Here is a 20,478-nt window from a genome sequence, read left to right on the forward strand (position 1 = left end):
TTTGCTGCACCCATTCAGGGTGGGTATAAGTTGAGTCACTGGAGCCACATAAATGAGCTGACAAACAGAAGGAACTCAGTGCAGCTGAGAGTGACATTTTGAAGAGGAGCTACAGCCAAGAGGGACACTTTGAAGAAAGCACAGGAGCTGCAGATGAGAGACAGTCTGAAGACGGCCATTGAAAGCAGACTTGCTCCAGAGAAGCCGAGAGAGGACAAATATCCCAAGTGCAACTAAGAGTGACGTTTTTGAGGAACTGCAGCCTAGAGCGGAACGTCCTGGGAGAAAGCCATTTTGAAACCAGAGCTTTGGAGCAGACACCAGCCACATGCCTTCCCAGCTAACAGAGGTTTTCTGGACAACATTGGCCATCCTCCAGTGAAGGTACCCAACTGCTGATGTGTTACCTTGGACACTTAATGGCCTTAAGACTGTAACTGTGTAACCAAATAAACCCCCTTTTATAAAAGCCAATCCATCTCTGGTGTTTTGCATTCTGGCAGCATTAGCAAACTAGAACACTAGTCCAACTAGAAGTGGAGTTTTTAGGTTACATTTTTTGGCATGTCCCCAAACTTGGTAAGCACACAATGGACATCAAAATAAATACATTTTGGTAGGGTCCAACCACAGTACTACCCGTCACTATTTTTTAAAGTTTTAAGAGAATTTTTTCTTAAAATCAAGATAATTTTACTGTGACTATCAAAAAACCTTGATTCTGTGAGGTGCATAATGCTTAAATGACAAAACCAGACAATTTCAAGATCGTTACATGTCTTTATTACAAATGCATATATGTATCATAATATTTTTCATGGGCGTTAGTCTTCAGCTTATTTTCACAGAATGACAAGTATCTTTTGAAGTTTACCCAAAAAAGCCCCATTGCCTCTGCTTTCTAACCAGATTCCTGAGAAAATAATGGGTTTCGTTTATTTTACAGTTAATACATTAATTTTCTTTCAAGGTATAAAAAAGGAGAGATTTCCAAAATATGAGTCTCCTTTTGTTTCAAAGTTCTATAAAAATACATTAATTATGCTCTTGTTTGCCCTTTGACTTAATCCAGTTTACCAGCAACTGAAAACAACAATACAGTATGCAAATGTAAGCAACAGACATCATTCCTAAAGCAACACGATGTCAACATCATCATGAACACCTTGCAAAAGGAGCTCTCCTGGGTACATGACAATCTTCCTTCGTTTGGCAGCTTTGAGGGTTCCTACTAGTGCTTCAAAGAGGTTGGCACATTTGTCATCTCGGAAGAGGACCCCAAATTTCACGCTTAACTTTCCATCAGCATCTAATTTGAGAAAATACAACGTCAGCAAAGGCAACGTCTGTTTCTTGTCCCTGGGTATGGCAGATTTAAAAAATCTTTAGTAAACATCTAACTGTGGGTTAACCAACATTTCAATATAACGGCTGAGATCATCAGTTCAATGGAGCCTCTTCCCAGATTGAAAGTGATGGAAAAGTCCACCAGGGCTGCTCACCTCTTAGCCTTAATATGACTTGGACAAAGACCAAAAGTAGTGTCACAGTACTACCAAAAATTCCATGTTTTAATTGTTATGTTTGTTGTTGAATCAATAAAAATAATAATAAAAGAGAAATCCAGGGTGAGAAGCAGCATCCTATGAAGATCCTCCAAACATGCTCGGAACCCACGGCAGGAGGCAGGGCTGGACGATATATATTCTTTACTAAATCTGAATTCCCAGCAGTGGGCCCAGAAATTTGTATTTAACAAGCTCCCTGGATGCTCTCGTTTGGAGGTCAGTGTTTAACACAGATACTAAAAATGAAGGTAAACAAATGTTCATGGCCACATTATTCACAAAAGCCAAAAGGTGGAAGCAACCCCAGTGTCCATCCACAGACGAATGGATCAACAAAATGTGGTCTATCCCCATACAATGGAATATTATTCAGCTGCAAAAAGGAATGAAGTCCTGATACATGCAGCAACACAGGTGAACTTTAAAAACATCATGCTGTGAAATAATCCAGACACAAAAGGACAAATATTGCATGATTCCACTTATACGAAATAGGTAGAACATTCAAATTCATAGACAGAAAGTAGAAAGACATTGTGGGGGGAGGGGCGACGGGGAGTTGTTTAAACTCCTAGCAGGTACAGAGTTTCTTTTGAGAGTGATGAAAAACATCTTGGTCATGGACGGTGGTGAAGATCACACAACACTGTGAATGTAACTAATACCAGCAAACTATACATTTCAAAGTGGTTAAAATGAAATTTTGAGATGTATATACTTTGTCACAATAAAAAATTCTAAAGCATTAAGGGAACAAAAAGTGGCTAAGCTGTTAACAAGCAGTCACTTGCAAACTCGGCTGCTGGGTGATCTGGGAACCACCCGCGGCTGGTTGATCCACTGCACACCCCACGTCCTTCCCACGCTGGCCGCAAGCCCGTTCCCCTCGAAGCACAGCCAGGAGGACAGTCCCTGGCCCACGGCCCCATGTTCCCTGTTCCCGGTGGGAAGGTCCAACCGAAGCTCAGCCAATGGGAACTGTGAGGGCAGCGCTGTGCCCAGCATCCAAGGCAGCGGGAAGTCCAGGGTCACTTCCTCACTTGCAAAGAAGCAGTGTCAGCGCCCCCCGAGAAAAGAAGAGTAAAGTGGGGGTACAAAGCCATCTGTGACCAGATGCCAAATGAGCCGCAAAGACAGGACGTCCTGCAGTCTGGAGGAGGGCAAGCCGACTGTGGGGGGGAACAGGGAGGGACCCCCAGGAGGGAAGAGAGGGACCCCCAGGAAGGAGGTGAGGACCCCAGGGGGCAGCAGTGCCAGTTCTGGGAGTTAAAGAGCAGCTCAACATGGGGCTTTCACCAACCTGCAGACCTCAGGGACAACTCGGCCATCTACTTGCTACTGGGGTGCCCTTGGGCAGGTCCTTCAAGCTCTCCAAGCTGGGATCACCTCGTCCACAAAATGAGGTCCTTGTGCAAGATTAAAAGATATGATATAGGGGAGGCCTTTGCAGAATGCCTGGCGTAGAGGAACTTCTCAAATTAGGTTAATGTGTTTTTCATTTTAATTAGAGAAGCTGTAAGTTTATAGAAATATCATGCAGAAATAAAGAGTGCGCGCACACACACACACCCATCATTAGCACCTTGTATTTGTGTGGTACCTGTGTTACAATGGTGAAAGCATACTGTTACAATTGTACTACTAACTAGAGTTCATGGTTTGCATTAGGGTTGACTGTGCTGTACAGTAAAATGGTTGGTTTGTTTTTAAATTTTCATTCTAGCAACATATATACAACCTCAAATTTCCCCTTTTAGCCACATTCAAATTAGGTTAAATTTTTAAAAAGCACCCAAGGCAGAAATCCGGACATAATCCTGGAATTATCCGGCTCACTCATCCCAGATCTGAGGCTCAGTCCGGGTGCCTCTGCCCTCTCGGTGTCTTCAGCAGCTCTAGCTTGTCCTCTCCGCTGTCAGTTAATTCCTTGGTTCAGCCCTAACTGTTTCTTGCCGGGGTCACTGTGAAACCCCTGAGCAGCCTCCCTTTCTCTGTTTTTGCCCCCAGTACCTCCCCAACATTGCTGTGCAATAACCAATGCAGAACAAACTTTAAAAGATGCAGACCTGGCTGCTGCTCCACCACTTTAATCTTCAGTGGCTCCCTACTGCCCTCAAAACAAGTGCAGCCCTTGCCTCTCGGGTAAGGCTCTCCAAGCTCCCCAAGCTCCCTCTCTTGCCAGATCTCCCACCATCTCACTCCAGGCACCTTTTGATCCTGGCATAATGAATTGCTTGCTGATGCCCAAGGTGACAATTCTGCCTTCGTAATTTTGCGTGTTGACCCATCTACCCAGCATCTCAGACCCCTTTCCCTAGCTAAATTCTTTTTCTTCAAGAATGGACTCAAATGTCACCTCCCCTGAGAAGCCCTCCAGGATCTCAATTGCATAAATAGCTCTTCTAATAAAATTGATTATAACAAAGCCCTCACCATCAATTTATAGTAATTAATAGTTAAATTTATGGCACTTTATTCCTTGAGCCGTTCAATGCATTTTACCTTCATTAAAACTCAATCCTCATTTCATCGAAGGTGACACAATTCCAAGAAGCATCATTGTATTATATTCCAATTAAACTGCCAATTTAATTGTAGCACACCAAAAATTGTAAGATGTATCCTTATTTCAGGTATTTTAAACTGTGAAAAAAGTGTCTTAGAAATCACTGAAAGGGAGTATTATTATCATCACAAAGGGAAGCAAGGCACAAAAAAGTTTAGTGGCGTGTCTGAGGTCACACAGCAAGTAGATGGAAGGGCTGGGATTCACTCCCAGAGAATATGACTCCAGTTTCCATGCCCTTAAGCACTTCCCAACACACACTTCCAGTCTGTCTGTTTTCCAAATACTCAGAGGCCCTGAAGGACTGAGAGATGGAATTTTATTTCCACATCTCTAATCCTCAAGAAGAATTTGCTGAATGAAGGGATTTAAATCTTTAAATAATCTTTCTCCACTTTATCTTTGTTAGTGGATGAAAAATGAGAGACTTTAAAGAATCTGATTTTAAAAGAAACAGAGAAAACGAAATCCATCAATTTCCAACTTGAGCTCACACATCCTATGTAGATTAGTCAAAATTATTCCAGATGCAACTGAAATAATTAACCATAACACAGCAGAGGATAACGTATCCCAGCTCAATAATCTCCCAGGAAGTGGTAAGTCAAGGCAGCCTGGTGAAGCTGCAAAATTCAAAATATTTTCTGCTAATTTTGAAGCAGAGGTTCAGTTGGCCCTAGTTAAAGAATGACACTGTTCTAGAGGTGGGAGAGGTTAGAATTTTAAAAGCAATTGAATCTGATCAGTAAACACCAGACTAAAATGGATAAAGATCTAAAGGAGAAGAAAATCCTACAAATCTTTTGAAATACACATTAAACTGCTTTAATACTCCAAGTAACAGTACTTTCCCGAGAGTAACATGAACTCACAGGAGTCGGGAGGAATCCGGAACACAGCGTGTTACCAAGCAACGGGCTCACTGCCCAATGTGCACAGAAGCCCATCCTGTGACACCAGGGTTCTGAGAAAAGGAAGTTTTATTGCAAGGTCGACTGGCAAAGAGACAGGAGGCAAGCTCAAATCTGTCTCCCCTATCTGAGAATTAAGGTAGTGTTATAAGATGGGAACAATGGGATGTGGGGTTAGTGATGGGGATTCAGGTTGGCATACTCTGACTGGTTGTTTACAGAATTGTCCGTATATGATAGTAATAAGCCTGCAGATAGGATCTTCCTTATTGAGGGATCCCTCACATTTTACTTGCTTCTAATGTCCCTTCATCCACGTAATCTTGGCTCCGAGGACAGTGATTTTTGTTCCTAACGTCCCAGGGGTTGTTCAAGCAACAAAAATCTGCATTTCTGCACATGCTCCTATTTATAACCCACGGCCACGTCTGTCTGTAAAACAAGCTGAGGAGAGACTTTCATTATGGGAAGGGAAGAGAGCCTGACAATGGCTTTTGGCCTGAATCATGTTAGTTATGACAATAATTCGGGGACTCCCAGCCATGCCCCCATGCCTTCAGTCCCCCCTCGAGTCTTTAACATTCCTCAGTCTTGAGGGATTTTGGGTGACGCCCGCTCTGGCTGCTTCATGCTGATTAGGGGCGTTGGGTGGGTCTAGAGGAGCGGAATTGCTTGGCATGCGGCTGGAGGTGCTCACGGGTCCCCGGAGTTGGGATTGTCTGGGAGAGTAATGTGTGGTTGGTTACCTGGGTGGAGCATCGAGAAATCAGTTGGGAACCTAACTTGAAAAGGAAGAATACTCCAAGAAAGCAGAGTAAGAGGATAAATAGGCCTTGTAGAATAGGCCAGAGAAGGTTACTGAAGTTATCAGGGAATGAGGAGAAAAGGCGAGAAGATGTGAGGTCATTCCAAGATTTAGAACGCCTGACATTTTGGTCTGAGGTGGCGATCTCTCGGAGTTTAGTTACATCTTGAACAACTCGCCCAGACTCATTGATGTAGAAACAGCATTCTTCTCCGAGAAAGGCACAGAGGCCGCCTTCGATGGCATGAACAATGCCTAAAGCCCGTAGGTTTTGGAGTTCCATTTCTGCTACAGGTGTCACCTGTCTCTGTAGTCCAAGAAGGCTAAACTGAGTACGGTTGAACCCATTGTAGATCTGTAGTGAGATATTTTTGATGGCTGCTTCCAAGTCTAAATAGCGATGAGTAGGAAGGAATTGGCGTAGGATGGCATAGCCAGTGCCTGGCTTCTCTTCAAGTGGCTTGAGCGTGGTGCTGCGCTTCTGTCGTTTTGGAGGGAGAAGTTGGTAGGAAGTATGAGACCCTAAATTTAGGATTTGAGATGAGTTAAGTCTGTTGCGATAATGTATGTCCGGCATTAGGGAGACGAGGCCACAGGTTCCATGCCAGGAGTAAGGGAGCGCTATGTAGATTTTGTCTCCACATAGCCAGAAATATCCTGTGCCTTCTAAGGACAAAGAGAGAGGCATGAAAACCTGGGAGTCCGGGTCTGAAGCGTTTATCCACATTGTCTCGCAAGGGGCTCGAGTGTTGCTCTGCTGGCAGGACAGCAAGTCGAAGAGTTGAGATAACAGGCCAATGCCGGTGTAGTCACCAGGGCTGTCTACACCCAGGGAGTCGGAAGAGCAGTCTCCGGCGAGGAAGAGGTCGTGGTACAGATTTCCACTCGCGACATCTACCCGGTAGGAGGTATTGGGAAAGAATACTTCCTGTGCTACCCAAGTCCAGGAGTAAGAGCTGGGGGGGTAACTGGAGTTGATCGCTTGTGGAAGGGGTCCCCGGGTTTGGTGGTAGTAAGTGGAGATGATGGCCGGGCATGGCCATAAAGGGACAAGCTCCCCGTTAAATTGAAAGGCCTGTCCGTCACGATCAGTAGTGTTGGGGTAGGAGTAAGTCGAGTATTCTAGAGGGGTGTTACTAAAGACAGCCTTAGACTGGTTGAATCCCCAGCTCCGGTATTTTAGGGTAAAGTTGCAGTATTTTGTGGGGATATGTCCTAATGGTATTTGTCGGGAGGCTTTCGTCTTTGGAAGACCCGTGGGGGAGGGAGTGGAAGGCTGGCTTCTCCCTTGAGGAAATGATAAGCGGAGATTACGAGCCGGATTGTAGATGCAAAGTGAGAGGTTTCGATTAAGTATTTTCACATGACCTACTGGGACCCCGCGGTATTCGGCAGACGAGGGTGTTCCCGAATTATAGAAGATTTCAGCCCATTCCCCAGCAAGTGGTCCTTCCCAGAAGTAAGAATTATAGTCTTTCCACGTGCCATTGAGAAGCTGCCAGACTTGCAAAGGGGCAGGATCGGCAATAAGTGTGGGCTCGGGCTCGGAGTTGTTGTTGCGTAGACAGAACCAACACTGAGATTTATTGGCGATTTCAGCTATTTTCTGAACTGATTCCTCATAGGGATGTGGAGGCAGGTGACTAGAGATTGGAGGAGAAAGGTAGTGAATGAGCAGGACCGACGCTAAAACTCTTATGGAGTTCATGGTGAGGGGATTTGAAGAAGCACAAGTCCTAATGACTACTAAAAAGGTGGTTAAATCTGTCAGTAGTTTATGAAGGCTTGTTAATACATAAAAATGATAACAGGACAGGCGAATGCATTCAGGCTGGGACATCAGGGTTCAATCATTACTTATCTGGTAGGTTTTTCTTTTTAGATATTAGTTTCTGTCAGTTATAAGTTCACGTGAGTATTTAGAAGAAGTACAGTTTTCGGTGTGATTCTGGGGCCGTCCAGCGTTCGGGAGGTTTGGTCTGGCTGATTCCCGTTGTCCCTGGAGACTGTTTCCCGTCCAGTTCCCGTAGATCGGCCTGGGATGGTCGAGGAGGTTAACAGGCACCAGTTTCACTCAGGAATGGGGAAGCCACGGTTTAGCACCCTGTAACAGAAGAGTGTTACCAGTAAAACTTCACATGGTCGGTTCCAGTGGGGCTGTCATTGACCTTCGGGGTGTTGATTTTTCCAGGTTTTGAGGAGCACCTAGTGTCCAACACTCACAAGTGCACGGGTACATCTGCGGCAAACATAAGGTAGCTAGAAGCATATTGGTGAATGGCAGTCAAAGTAGCACTTAATGATCGTACACACGTACCTAGTTCTTTTATAGCAAGACTGCTTCCTAGAATAAAATAAAACTTAGTCTTAAGGAAACGTCACCCATACAACATTTCAAAAAGGCTTAATTGGAGCTTGCTTCTGGGGCCTACTCTTACCTAAGCAGTGTGATTGGCAAAGCTTTGTCCCATGTTAACTTAGTCTCTTGACAGATTTTTGCTAGAGTCTTCTTCAGGGTGTGATGCACCTTTTCTCTTTTCCCTGTGGACTGTAATCTACATGAAGCTTTGCAGCTTCCAGTGTGCTCCTAGGGCTCTGGCTGCTTCCTGGATCACCTTCATGATGAAGGCTCCGTCATTCTGCATAGAGTATGGCCGTCCAAACCAGGGATTCATTTCCTTCAGCAGGAACTCTGGGACTTCAGGGGCCTTCTCTGTCCTAGGAAAGGCTTCTCCCCACCTGGAAAAGGTTGTCTACAAACACTAGTAGGTATTTATAATTTCTCTGGCCCTTGGCATGACGGTAATGTCTACTAGCCAGTCCTCTCCTGGTTTTGTCCCTTTTCTGTGAACTCCCTTAACAGGAGGAGGGGATCCTGTTTGGGGGTTACTTTTAGCACAGATGAAGCAATTCTGGTCCACTTTTTGAATTATTTTCTGCAAACTCAGACTTTGAACTTTTGTAATTTCTGGTATATGGTGTCCCTTCCATGAGTTCCTTGATGGAAGTGTGTCATGATCTCTTCCACGAAATGTGCAGGCAGCAGCATGATCCCTTGTTCATTATAAATCCATCCTTCCTTGGTGGCAGGGTTTGGGGGGACTGATGCAAAATCCTCACTCATCACCCCCGTACAAATCCATTGTTGAATACTGGGGCTTAAATGAGTCCAAATCCATGCCAAGATATTATTGTTTGGCTTTTGGGTCTTTGCTGCTCGTTTAGCACCTTGGTTGGCTAAATTATTTCCTCTTGCTAACAGGCTACCAGTTCTCTGATGCCCCAGACAATGGACAACTGCTACTTCTGGTGGCAACATAATGGCCTCTAGCAGGTCTAATATGACTTCTGCATGTTTAATTTCCTTCTTCACTGAGGTTCATAATCCTATTTCCAAATGGTTCCATGTGCATGGACCACTAAAAAGGAATACTTTGAGTCAGTATCAAAGGTGACTCTTTTTCTGTTTCCCAGATGTTTAAGGTTCTAAGTTCTGCCTTCCGAGAGGACACACCTGGAGGAAGTGCCTTTGCCTCTAGAACTCCCTGGACAGGTTCTATACAAACCCAGCTCTTCAGGGTCCCCAATCCAAGAAGCTGCTCCCAACAGTGAACATCTCTAGGCTGGAATCCTCCAGAGGCTGATCCATGAGCTCCAGTCGGCTAGAACAGACTAGAACAGACTTCCTCAATTGTTCACATAGGATCCTGGATGGGTTCTTCTGGTGTACTGGGAAGCAGGGTGGCCGGGTTTAAAGAAATTGCTTTCAATTTTGCATTAGGACTATTTAGTCATATGGCCTGGTACTTGCCTAGTCTCCTAGAAATGAGCCAATACCCCCCTTTTTGTTCCAGGAGGGTATCACACAGTGAGCCGTGTATACTGTGGTTGTTGCCCCAGAATAAACTTTTCAGCTTCCTGCAGCAAGTTGCAAGTAGCAGCCATGGCTCAGAGGCACGCAGGCCCTCCTTGGGTCACCATATCGAATCGTTTAGAAAAGTAGGCAACCGGCTTTTGTGTATTGCCTAGATTTTGGGCTAATACCTAAGGCTTATCCCCTGGCACTCATGCACAAATAGATTAAAAGGTTTCCTCGTGTCTGGGAGGCCAAGTGCTTAGGGCTGTTACAAGTTCTTCCTTAATAGCATAAAATGCTCGCTGGCATCCAGCAGCCAATCTAAGGGCTCACTGTCTTTTCCTTTAAGGGGCTCATACAAAGGCCTGGCTATAAGTCCAAACTTTGGGATCTAAGTACAGCAAAATCTGGCCATTCCTACGATCCCCTGGAGCTGTCTCCAGCGGTTGGTACAGCCATTCTAGCAAATGCTTCTCTCCTGAATGGCAATAAGTTCCTTCGTCTTTTGGACATTTCAAATCCTAGATATTTCACAGTAGGCTATGAGATTTGGACTTTTTTCTTGGAGACCTTGTATCCTGGGCCTGCCAGGAAGTTCAGAGTTAGGACAGTATTCTGATCTGAAGCTTCCTTGGTAGTGCGGGCAATCGGAGTATCACCTACATATTGTAGTAAGATGCCTGCTTGAAGTTGAAGCTCTCTTAAATCTTTGGCTAGCGTGTCTCCACATGGAGTAGGGGCATTTTTAAATCCCTGTGGGAGCACAGTCCAGCAATATTGTTGCTTTATATTGGTCTTGGGACCCTCTCATTTGAAAGCAAATAGCTCTTGGGATTCCTGGCTCAGAGGTACGCAGTAGAAGGCATCTTTCAAGTCTAACACCATGAACCAACAGCAATGTCTGGATAAGGTGGTAAGCAGCATACAAGAACTCGGCATCACCGGATGAATATCCTCGACTATTTGATTGATTGGCCTCAAGTCCTGCCTGAAACTGTAGTCGTTAGCACTGGGCTTCTGAACAGGCAAAATAGGATTGGTGAGATCAAATTAACTGATATTGAAGAAAAACTCCTAACAATGGTTTACGCCTTCCCTGGCCTCTCTTTTCAAGGGGTACTGCTTTGAATGAAGGGTTTTGTGTTGGGCTGAATTTTTCCCTTGACTGGTTCGGCAGTTCTGGCTCTCCCCAGCAACCCGACAACCCACACCTCTGGCCTCACCTTCAGGAGAACATCTTCTGGATTTCAAGTCGGGTCTCTCCATTTAGTGTAGTAAGGCAGCGTGAAGAGTGCATGCTTGAGTGGGAGGACCCTCAGCATCTACTCTTTCAAAAGAGAAAGTCACCTGGATCACAAGTCTCATCTCAGCAATGGCGAAGGACATCCAGGCATAAAAAGGAAGCTGTGCCTGAAATTAGTGTCCCCCAGCTGACACTCGAGGGGTGATAGGAAAGGTTTATGGCCATGACCTCAGAAACCCCAGGAACAGCCTAAGTCTTGGGAGAGAAAGCACCTGTTTCTTAGTTTAAACAGAGTAAGTAGCTCCGCTGTCTATCAGGAAGTCAGTGAGCTTCTTTCCCACCATCACAGTTACCCAGGGCTCCTATGGGAAATGCTGATGTGAGCAGCAGGGTTGAAAGGTGCATGTCGGTCCTGGTGGCTCCATTCTCCACAAGCTGGGGCATTTGGTCGGCTGCCTGGCCAGCAACTCCTGGCTCCCTTTCCCTTGGGCAGTTTGGACACTCCCGTTTCCAGCGCCCTTCTTATTTGCAGGAGTTCACTGCTGTGACCTAAGGCAGGGTGGCTTTTGGTTAGTGGTGGGATGGGGGGCTTCGGGGTCTTGCCATGGTTGCCCGTCTCCACTTACAGAGGTCTTCCTCCATCTTGGCAGGCTGTGGCTTATGGCTATGGCCAGCAGCACGGTTGGTGCCTCATTTGCCTCTGCTGGATCTGGCCTCGGTTATTGAAGACCTTGAAGGCAATCTCCACCAGCTGGGACTAGGGCATTCCTAACACCTCCTCCAAGTTTTGTAGTTTCTCCTTATATCTGGAGCACTTTGACTAACAAAGGTCAGATTGACTTTCCTCTGGGTCCAGGCCAGTGGATTGCCTGTGTGCCTCAAACACTCTTTCAACAAAGTGGACAGGTTTTCTTTTGGCCCTTGCTGTACTTCTGAACCTTTGTAAAACTTTTTGGCCTTGGGCCTCCCTTTTGCCCCCTTTATAATGGTGTAGTCAGGCTCAGTCCCCGGGGTTCATCCGGGTCCAGCTGGGCTCCCCCCTGGGATGGCCGCTGGTGCTGGTGCAGGTGGTTGGGTTGCAACTGAAGCAGCCTGTGGGCCTCCTGGCGGGATTTTTCAAATGCCATCCTGTGTTCCAAAGGCATGAGGAGGCTGTTCGGGAGGGTCTGAATATCTGCCCAGGTGGGGTTATGAGTAGCAAAAATGGAAGTAAAAACATCCTCCATCCTTTTAGGGTCATCTCGATAAGAAGGCATATTATTTTACCAATTATATAGATCAGAAGTGGAAAAGAGAGGATGTTCATATATAAACCCTCTAGGGTTGCCTTGGTTGTCCAGCCTCATAGGGACTTGTCTGGGGTGGAATCACCCTGCCTGGGATCAAGCATTCCCTGGGCTGAATCGATAACCCTCTTGGGTGTGGGAAGGGGAGACTGTTCCTCCTCAACCAGTAGGCAAAGAAGGGCACAAGGCCGATTTGGTGGCCTCTGGAGGGTCTGTGGGGTCTCTGTAGGTCTCATTTCAGTTTCCCCCGTACACAGTGGGGGTGCCGAAGGAGGCATCAGGTGCGGCAGGAGTGGATCATCAACTGGTTTGGAATCTCGGTGACTCAGGTGAAGCCAGGGCTGCCTGAGCCCTTCCCTCTGAACCACAGTTGACACTCCCTTGCAAATTCTTATTTTGGTGTAAGGTCATAAAGGCTTCAACATATGGGGTCTCTTCCATTTCCTCCCTGTTACAAGTCCAACTGTAAGATAGTATTATGGTTTAGGGAACTGTTTTCCAGCCACTGTTTCCCTGACTCTAATTTACATCAGGGCCAGGCCTTGTTACAAAAGTAGGTCATTTTTCTCCTTTTCATTGGTTTGTAACTGAACATAGACAGTTACGTAAAACACATCCTAAAGGCCTACAGTCAGTTGTACTATTAACATTCCCCATGATTACAAGTGTTTGGTTGTGTTTCAACCCAGTCCCAGTGTAAGCTTACCCAGCAAGACAGGCATTCCTACACAACTAAATCCTCAGAAGTCTTGGGACTTGGCCCAATAACAGAACTTTCCTGCTCCTTTGAAAATGGGGACTCAAACTCCAAAGGGCAGGCCTTATCCAAAAGTGTGGAAGGCTAACCAACAACCCTACCAGAGCGCATTTGACAAGAGAATAGGTGATTATAGGGGGTTATTCACCTAAAAGAGTCTGCTCCTGGAATCTTTAATTGCCTCAAAATAGCAAGTGGTGTCAACGAGTTTAAAGTGCTTGTCTTGAGCAGTCAGGACCCTAATTGACGAGCCTCCAGGCAAACTGGTCCAGGTGGCACCACTCGGGGTTGATGAGGAAGGGGCCATGCTCCCCGCTGGAGCCACGGAATCTTGGGCAGGTGGTCCTGAGAACTTAGGGTCCCTTCGTGGTCGCCAAAAATTGTTATCACTCAACTGGCTCACTGCCTGATGTGCACAGAAGCCAATCCTGTGACACCAAGGTTTTGAGAAAAGAAAGTTTTATTGTGAGGTCGACTAGCAATGAGAAGGCGGCAAGCTCAAATCTGCCCCCTCGATCTGAGAATTAAGGTAGTTTTATGGGATGGGAACAAATTCTGACTGGCTGTTTAGGACTAGTAAGATGATATTAATATGTCTGTGGACCTGATATTCCTTATTGGGGGACCTTTTGCATTTTGTTTGCTTCCAATGTCTCCCTACCCTCATAATCTTAGTTCAGAGGACAGTGATTTTTGTTTCTAGTGTCCCAGGGGTCACTCAAGGGACAAGAATTTGTATTTCTGCACATGTTCTGGTTTATAACCAATGGCCAAGTTTGACTGCCTATAAAACAAGCTCAGGAAAGACTTTTTTATGGAAGGGGAAGAGATCCTGATAAACAGGTTTTGGCCTGAATCCTGAGTGTTTATTTATGACAGTAATTTGGAGACTCTCAGCTATCCTCCCCTCCCTTCCCCTGGGTTTCAGGAGGAAGAACACAAGTAGGGGCATCACTCCTGAAAATACGACTCCCCGGATTTCCATCAAGCAGGCAAAGTGAAGTGAGTGGGAGAAATACGGCATTAGAAAAGAACTATTCCTTTGTTTGACTTGGAAACTAAATAAATTACATTCTCCACTCTCCTCGTTGTTCTCCAGAAATATCAGATTCATTCCCACCCCAAACTCAACCCACGAGTTTCCTTCCAAACTGACCTGCCCTACAAGTCAAAGTCCTGCCTGAGACTCGAGGCTTAATTAAGTGCTTCCAATGACTGCAGCTTTCTACAATGCATCTCTCTAGGGCCATATTGAATTCCGTGTCAGCACTCAGCAGCTAGCCTACCGTTTTTTCTGATAACTGCCTTGGCTCATGGGTCTTTATCTATGTTCCTCAACTAAGTAGTAAGATCCTCGAGGAAAGGGATCGTATCTTATGTCGCTTGTACTTACACACTGCTTGGCATATAGATGCTCAACTGATATTTATAAACTGAATACATGATTCATCTCACTGGTTGTTGAGTTTACACCAACTTTTATACCTTTTCATCTTTTTCTTGGAATATTTCAGTCATGTGACTAAGGTTTGATGTACAAATAAAGTGATTAGAGAAGACCAGAAAGGGGATGGGGGTTGCAGAATAATGACCCCCAAAGATGCCCCCAACCTAATCCTGGGAACCTGTGAATACGTGACCTTACATGGCAAAAGGGGCTTTCTGGATGTGATTAAATTAAAGACCCTGGGACAGGAAGATTATCCAGGAGGTCAGAGTGATGGGAAGTGGGAGGGACTGGAGCCCCTGTTGTGAGCCCCTGTTCTCAGCTTTGAAGGTGGAGGAAGGGTCACAAGCCAAGGAATGCGGACAGCCTCTAAAAGCTGGAAAAGGAATCCAGGAAGCGGATTCTCCCCTAGAGCCTCCAGAAAGGAAGGCAGCCCTGCCGACACCTTGCCCTTCATCAGTGAGACCCCTGTACAACCCCTGACCCACAGAACTGTTACGATTAGTTGATTTGGGTTGTTTTCCATCACTACACTGTGGTAATTTGCTACAGCAGCAATAGAAACTAACACAGAGGACATTGAACTTTAGGGGCTTAGTGGGATTTTCCAAGTATGTCTTGTGATTTCAAGGAGGTGCGTTTCATAAGCAGACAAAGATACCAGTAGGAAGAATTAAGCCGTAACAACAAAACAATTCTCTTGAGGTAGATGTTAAAAGCTGTTTTTCTTTTACACGATGCAATTTTAAAACTCTGAGTTGTATTATGCTAATTTTTTCTGAGTATGTCTATTCCTTTTATTATTTTCAAAATGCTCCCCAATCTCTTGCATATGTAATCCGAAATGTACCAAATACCTAAAGCTACAAGTATAACAGTAACTGTCACTACAATTTAGGAAAAGGATACCCACCAATGTTACATGTCACTTCTTCTTGGTAGCTGCTATTTGCTGCTGAATTAAAAGCTGATTTAAAATAAACCTACCAAGAGGTTTTTTTCTTATTTATAACAAACCATAAATACCCGAGTACCTGGAATTCAAGAATTTGGAGAAAATAAAGATAATTTAGTAGAATTTCGATCAAAGTCCTTTAGATATGGAATTTTATAAAAAGATGACAAGTTAAAGCAGCGAAAATTAATTTTAATAGTGTAGCAAATAAAAATTCTGACATGATTTGATTACCAGATTTCACTGCAGTCAGATTAAAGCAGCTCAGGGATTTTCTTTCCATGCAAAGGATAATGGAACTTTCAACCATTTTTTGCATCAGAATTGCAATACCTCAATGACTCTGCTCTGCATCCCCAGGTCCCCAGGTATTGTTTCAGGGGATAAGGGGGGTGGGGGGGGGGGATGAGGGACCGGACAGGGGCAGAGCAGTCATAACTGGAGCCCTGGAGCCCTTTCCAGGCTTCTGCCAGATTGCTGGTACTGCCTGTTGGGAGGTGACATCATGAAGAAAACCATTTCTGACTCAGAATACTTACTTTTTGAACCCAAGCGATGAATTTCCTCCACTAAGAGGTTAACCTCATGATCCACATTCATTGCTGCCTGGGAGAAAACAAGAAAGTTTGCATTATTCCCCCTTGTACATCCCATTCAGCACATCTTGCCAAATACAAAGGCACTTTCTTCTTTCATTTCACATCACATCTGTCGCTGTTAAGGTAACTCGTCCCTCTTCCTAAGCACACTGGAGTGGTGCCCGCAGCATAAAAGCACCCTCCTTTCCCTGCTGTCCTTTCCACTGCCTGCAAGGGTCCACCATCTCCCGGGGAGCATGCAGCCCTTCTCCCTGCACCCACCCTCAGCACTAAGCACGGCCTCTTCGGGGGGCTCTCCTGGGCCCCCAGCGACAAAGGGGTGCAGCATAGGACCAGCCTTGAGGGTGCGAGGCCCGAACAAACTGCCATGCGACGAGCGCTCCCTGGGTGCCAGGAGCCCAAAGCCGGAGGCCACAGTGGTTTCGTGGACAAGGCACCAAGGAGGGGCAGTAGGCCGGGAGGAGGGGGCTCTGGGCAGGGCAAGAGCATAAGCAGAAGGAAGGAAGCAAAGGCGGGAAGGCAGCCCACTGCAGGCAGGCCCTGAGCTGGGAGGCGATGATGAGCCGGCTGGGACTCCAGGGACAGGCAGGAGGCCTCAGGGCAGCCCCACGATGGCTGCAGGGACACGCGGAGGGCAGCTCATCCTTTTGTAAGCAGTGCTTGGTACAGCCATGCAGCAACGGGGAGCTGGCGGTGAAGACCGCTCGTCTTCTGACGGGGAGACCAGAGGAGACAGAGCCAACAGTCCCCAGTCCCCACGCCCTCAGCAGCCCAGCCTCCTCCATCCACCCCTGGACTAGAGGCTGCAGCCACCCCAGCTTCTTTTCAGTCCTCAAATGCCCCTCCCTCTCTCCCCTCCAGCTTTCTTCACACATATTGTCTCCTCGGGCCTCTTTCTTGGGGCTCCCACCCCCTCCAGTCCCAGGTTCAATAGATCATCCTCCATGAGAAGGCAGGAATTTACAGTGAAAACAACCACGTGGGTTCAAAAAGCAGGAGCCATGCACAGAACACACACCCATTCAGTCTGTTTTCAAATCATAAGCTTTCCAAATCGAATAAAGCACTAAGAAGGGGGGTTGCATGTATGGGTTACTTTGAGGTGATGATTTGGAAGAACAACTTCATCCATACATGTTGAAACTAATTCCTAGTAGCTTGTTAAAAAAAAGAAAAAAAAAAAAAAAAAAGTTGACAGCTCTGACTATATACCACCTGTTTAAATGACAATGATTGGAAGCCTACATATTTTATCAGTTAATAATTAAAAGCACCACCACCATCTGCTGTATTCCTTGTGTGTAATAATTTAAGAAGTTCATATTGCAACAAAAGGCAAATGCAAATTAAATGCATCTTCCAGAACAGAGCAGGAGGCGAGACTGCCCAATATAAAAAAGTACAGTGTCCAAATATTGAGAAATCCATTAGCAAATCCTGTCTATAGCATTATATTCAATTCAAGACATAGTTTGAATAGATATTAAAATGCTAAAACGTACCCAGAGGACACAGCCACTGTCCTGAAGGCCCACACACCATGCCATGAGAATAACAGCAGGAAATACTCGTTCGGTCAGCGTGGTAGGCAGTTGCCGCTTTGGCCTGCCCAGCAGCCGTTCCCCATTCCAGCATGGACAGCCTAATTTGTTTGGGCAGAGCCTTTCCTTCCTTACTCCAGGTCCAGGTGGCTCAGGTAGAGCTTCACCCTGGGGTCCAGGAGTGGTAGGTGATCCAGTCCAGGACAGGGCGATGTGACTTGACAGCCCCTGATGTAGAGGAACAGACACCAGAGCAAAGAGAAATCCAGCCTTTAGCCCTGCGTGAGCCCTGCTGTGAACTGAAAAGTGTCCCCCGAAAGCGTGTCCCCCTGCAAATGTGACCCGATTTGGAAACAGAATCTTTGCAGTCGAAATCAAGTTAGGATGCTGGAAATCTGGACACCAAGACACAGCCACACAGAGAGAAGACCTCCTGGCAGACATGGTGACGTCCCCCACAAGCCAAGGGGCTTCTGGGGCCATCAGAACCTGGAAGAGACAAGGAAGGAGCCTCCACTGGAGACTTGGGAGGGAGCACGGCCCTGCCCACAACTTGTCAGACTTCCGTTAATTCATTTAATCCTGAGAACCCTGCCATTTTATGGAGGACAAAACTAAGGCTTGGAGGGGTTAACTCCCCACAGCTTATTGCGGTTTCTAAAACTCTATTCTGGCTTTGCTTTCCTCCTCCTCCTCCTCCTCCTCCCCTTCCTTCTTTACTGGTTGTTATGCAAACTGCACTAAATGTAACAGTGAGCTGTATTTGCATGAAATATCACATGCTGAAAACTTACTAAGGCAGAACACAAAGCAAGAAAGGCTCCCTCCCTAACGGGGACAAGCAGGAAAACAGCAGCTAATCTGCCTTAGAAACCACTGAGGGCAACATAAACTGGCAGATTTTATCTATCTGTTTATGGAGAGAGACAAAGGGGGGAAATGCCAGTGGTAGCGTTCTCACTGGAAGGCCCGCGGCATCTCACAAGGAAGAAAGGCAGCCGCCCGGCCCGGGTGGGCGAGAACAATGAGGGGCGGTGGGCTGGGAGCACAGGAAGCGGAAGCCTGCAGTGAGGGCACCTGCGCGGGGACCCACCCGCAGAAGTGGGGGCGACGGCCAGCGCGGTTGCCGGCCCGGCCCTCCGCGACACAAGCGACTTGGGCATCCCGCGTGGGAAGCACAAAGAGAGCCGCGTGTGCAAGGCGCCCCCTCGAATGTGAATCATAGGACTATTTAAAGACTCGCCCGGGGCTGCTATTTTCACAGTTGGGGAGCAACACGTGGGGATGCTCTGTCCAAAGAATCGAGCCCCGGGGCGCGGGGACGTCTGGAGTCGGGCGCTCAGGTGCACTCTGGGCGGGTTCTCGTCCAGCTCCCTCCCCTGCCCCGGCCGGCGCGGAGCCCGGGGACCCGGCCCTCCTCCCGCCCGCGGGCGCGCACACGCTCCATATTTGGTCATTCGGCGCCAAGTCAGGGAACCCTCCCGGAAGGTGCCCGCAGGCCGCCCTCGGTCCCACCCCCGGTGCCGGTGCCGACTTGGGGGGTGCGGGGCCGAGCCCTGCCCCGGGCGCACGGGGGCTCGGAGCGCCTGCCCCGAAAGGGCAGCGGCCAGGAGGCCTTTGTCTCTGCCACCCGCTGTCCGTGCGCCCAAACCAGGCGACGTGAAGGGGCCCCGCGGGACGCTCCGAGCCCCCAGCGCCCCTCCCTGGTCCCGTCGGGTCGCCCGGCGCCGTGCGCAGCCCCGAGCCGCAGCGCCCACCGCCCGGAGGCCCCACGAGCCGCGGCGCCCCAGCCCCAGCCCTTCCGCACCCGGCTCCGCGGAACGCGCCCCGCGGTCACGGTCGCCCCAGCACGTTCCCTCCGGGCCGCCCAGCCCGGGCGCGTCCTCTGGAGAGGGGTGGGCTAGCCGCACCCGCGGGCCCCCGCCCCGCAGGCGTCCCTGGACCCCGACCGCAGAGCCCGGCGCCCCCCTACCTGGCCGCACCTTCCCGGGGACTCGCCGCGCCGCCTCGGTGTCTCTCCGGTGGAAAGCGCGAGCTGCTCGGGTCCCACGGTCACCTTCTTAAAGCGCCGCGGAGGAAGGGCGGAGGAAGGAAGTGACTGAGGCAGGGCGAAGCGCTGGGGGAGGGGGAGTCAGGGTTTCAGCGCTCCCCAGGGGGACGCAGAGGGGACTCGGGAACGAGGCAGCCCCCAGGCAGGTGGCGGGCGCCCGAAGGTTCCAGGAAAACGCACCCAGAGCTCCGATGGCCACCTTTCCTCCTTGCTCCTGGGAGCCACGGGTTTCCCGGGACGCCCGCGTCGAGACCCGGGCGGTGATTTCCTGCCAGGACCTCTCCCCCAAAAAGAAAACCAGAAGGTCCCCAAAGCGCCCAATGCTGAGGTCTCCTGGGAAGAGCGCGACGCTGGTCCTGTGCGGAGCAGGGGCCTCTGGGACACTCAGACCAGTGGCATCGCGACGGCCTGATGTGCAGCAACAAAACACACTCTTGTAAACCAGTTTATTCTACTGCAAGGAACATTTATCTGGGCAGAACTAGTTCTTGATCCTGGCTAAGTATAGGTTTCTATCCCTTCTTCATTGTTCCCGACATTTAACTGCATTATTCAATCTATTTACTCATGGGCCCTTTATTTGAGGCACTGTTGTGATCTCAGGGTGTGTCATGAGCTGGCCATGCCCGAGGCCCTGCGGAGACAAATGACCCAAACCATTCCTAGGGCCCGGGTTGCACAAACAACTAAAAGTCCCCCCTGTAGCTGACTGGGTTGAGGGTGATCAAGGGACTGGAGCACACAGTCCCTATACTGGCCATGTCCTAGGAGGTGATGTGGCACCCCCATAATTAGATAAGCTGATTTGATTCTCCCCAGGAAATTGGGAGTGGGGCACCCAGAAAGGGAACCTTCTGATAGAAAGGCCTAAGCGGACAGAGGGCCTGAAGCAGG

At 48.0% G+C, this 20,478-nt stretch overlaps 1 protein-coding gene across 10 annotated transcripts; it reads right to left on the minus strand.

Moving 5' to 3' along the window:
* Window positions 1–760: 760 nt before the first annotated feature.
* ABRACL (ABRA C-terminal like) lies at window positions 761–19,905 on the minus strand. 10 transcript variants are annotated; one of them, XM_037843856.1, is made up of 4 exons: window positions 17,496–19,247; window positions 17,090–17,150; window positions 15,934–16,000; window positions 2,981–7,954 (listed from the first exon to the last, which is right to left on the minus strand). In XM_037843856.1, exon 4 carries the CDS (start codon window positions 7,688–7,690, stop codon window positions 5,681–5,683), a length of 2,010 nt encoding a protein of 669 aa, XP_037699784.1. In that variant the 5' UTR covers window positions 7,691–7,954; window positions 15,934–16,000; window positions 17,090–17,150; window positions 17,496–19,247; the 3' UTR covers window positions 2,981–5,680. The 10 variants fall into 10 exon arrangements, with proteins under 10 accessions (XP_037699789.1, XP_037699788.1, XP_037699790.1 ...); XM_037843861.1 differs by lacking the exons at window positions 2,981–7,954; window positions 17,090–17,150; window positions 17,496–19,247 and adding exons at window positions 761–1,309; window positions 19,517–19,774; XM_037843860.1 differs by lacking the exons at window positions 2,981–7,954; window positions 17,090–17,150; window positions 17,496–19,247 and adding exons at window positions 761–1,309; window positions 19,507–19,772.
* Between the last annotated feature and the right edge of the window lie 573 nt (window positions 19,906–20,478).

Source organism: Choloepus didactylus, chromosome 7, assembly GCF_015220235.1.
Source record: "Choloepus didactylus isolate mChoDid1 chromosome 7, mChoDid1.pri, whole genome shotgun sequence".
Classification (NCBI taxonomy): domain Eukaryota; kingdom Metazoa; phylum Chordata; class Mammalia; order Pilosa; family Megalonychidae; genus Choloepus; species Choloepus didactylus.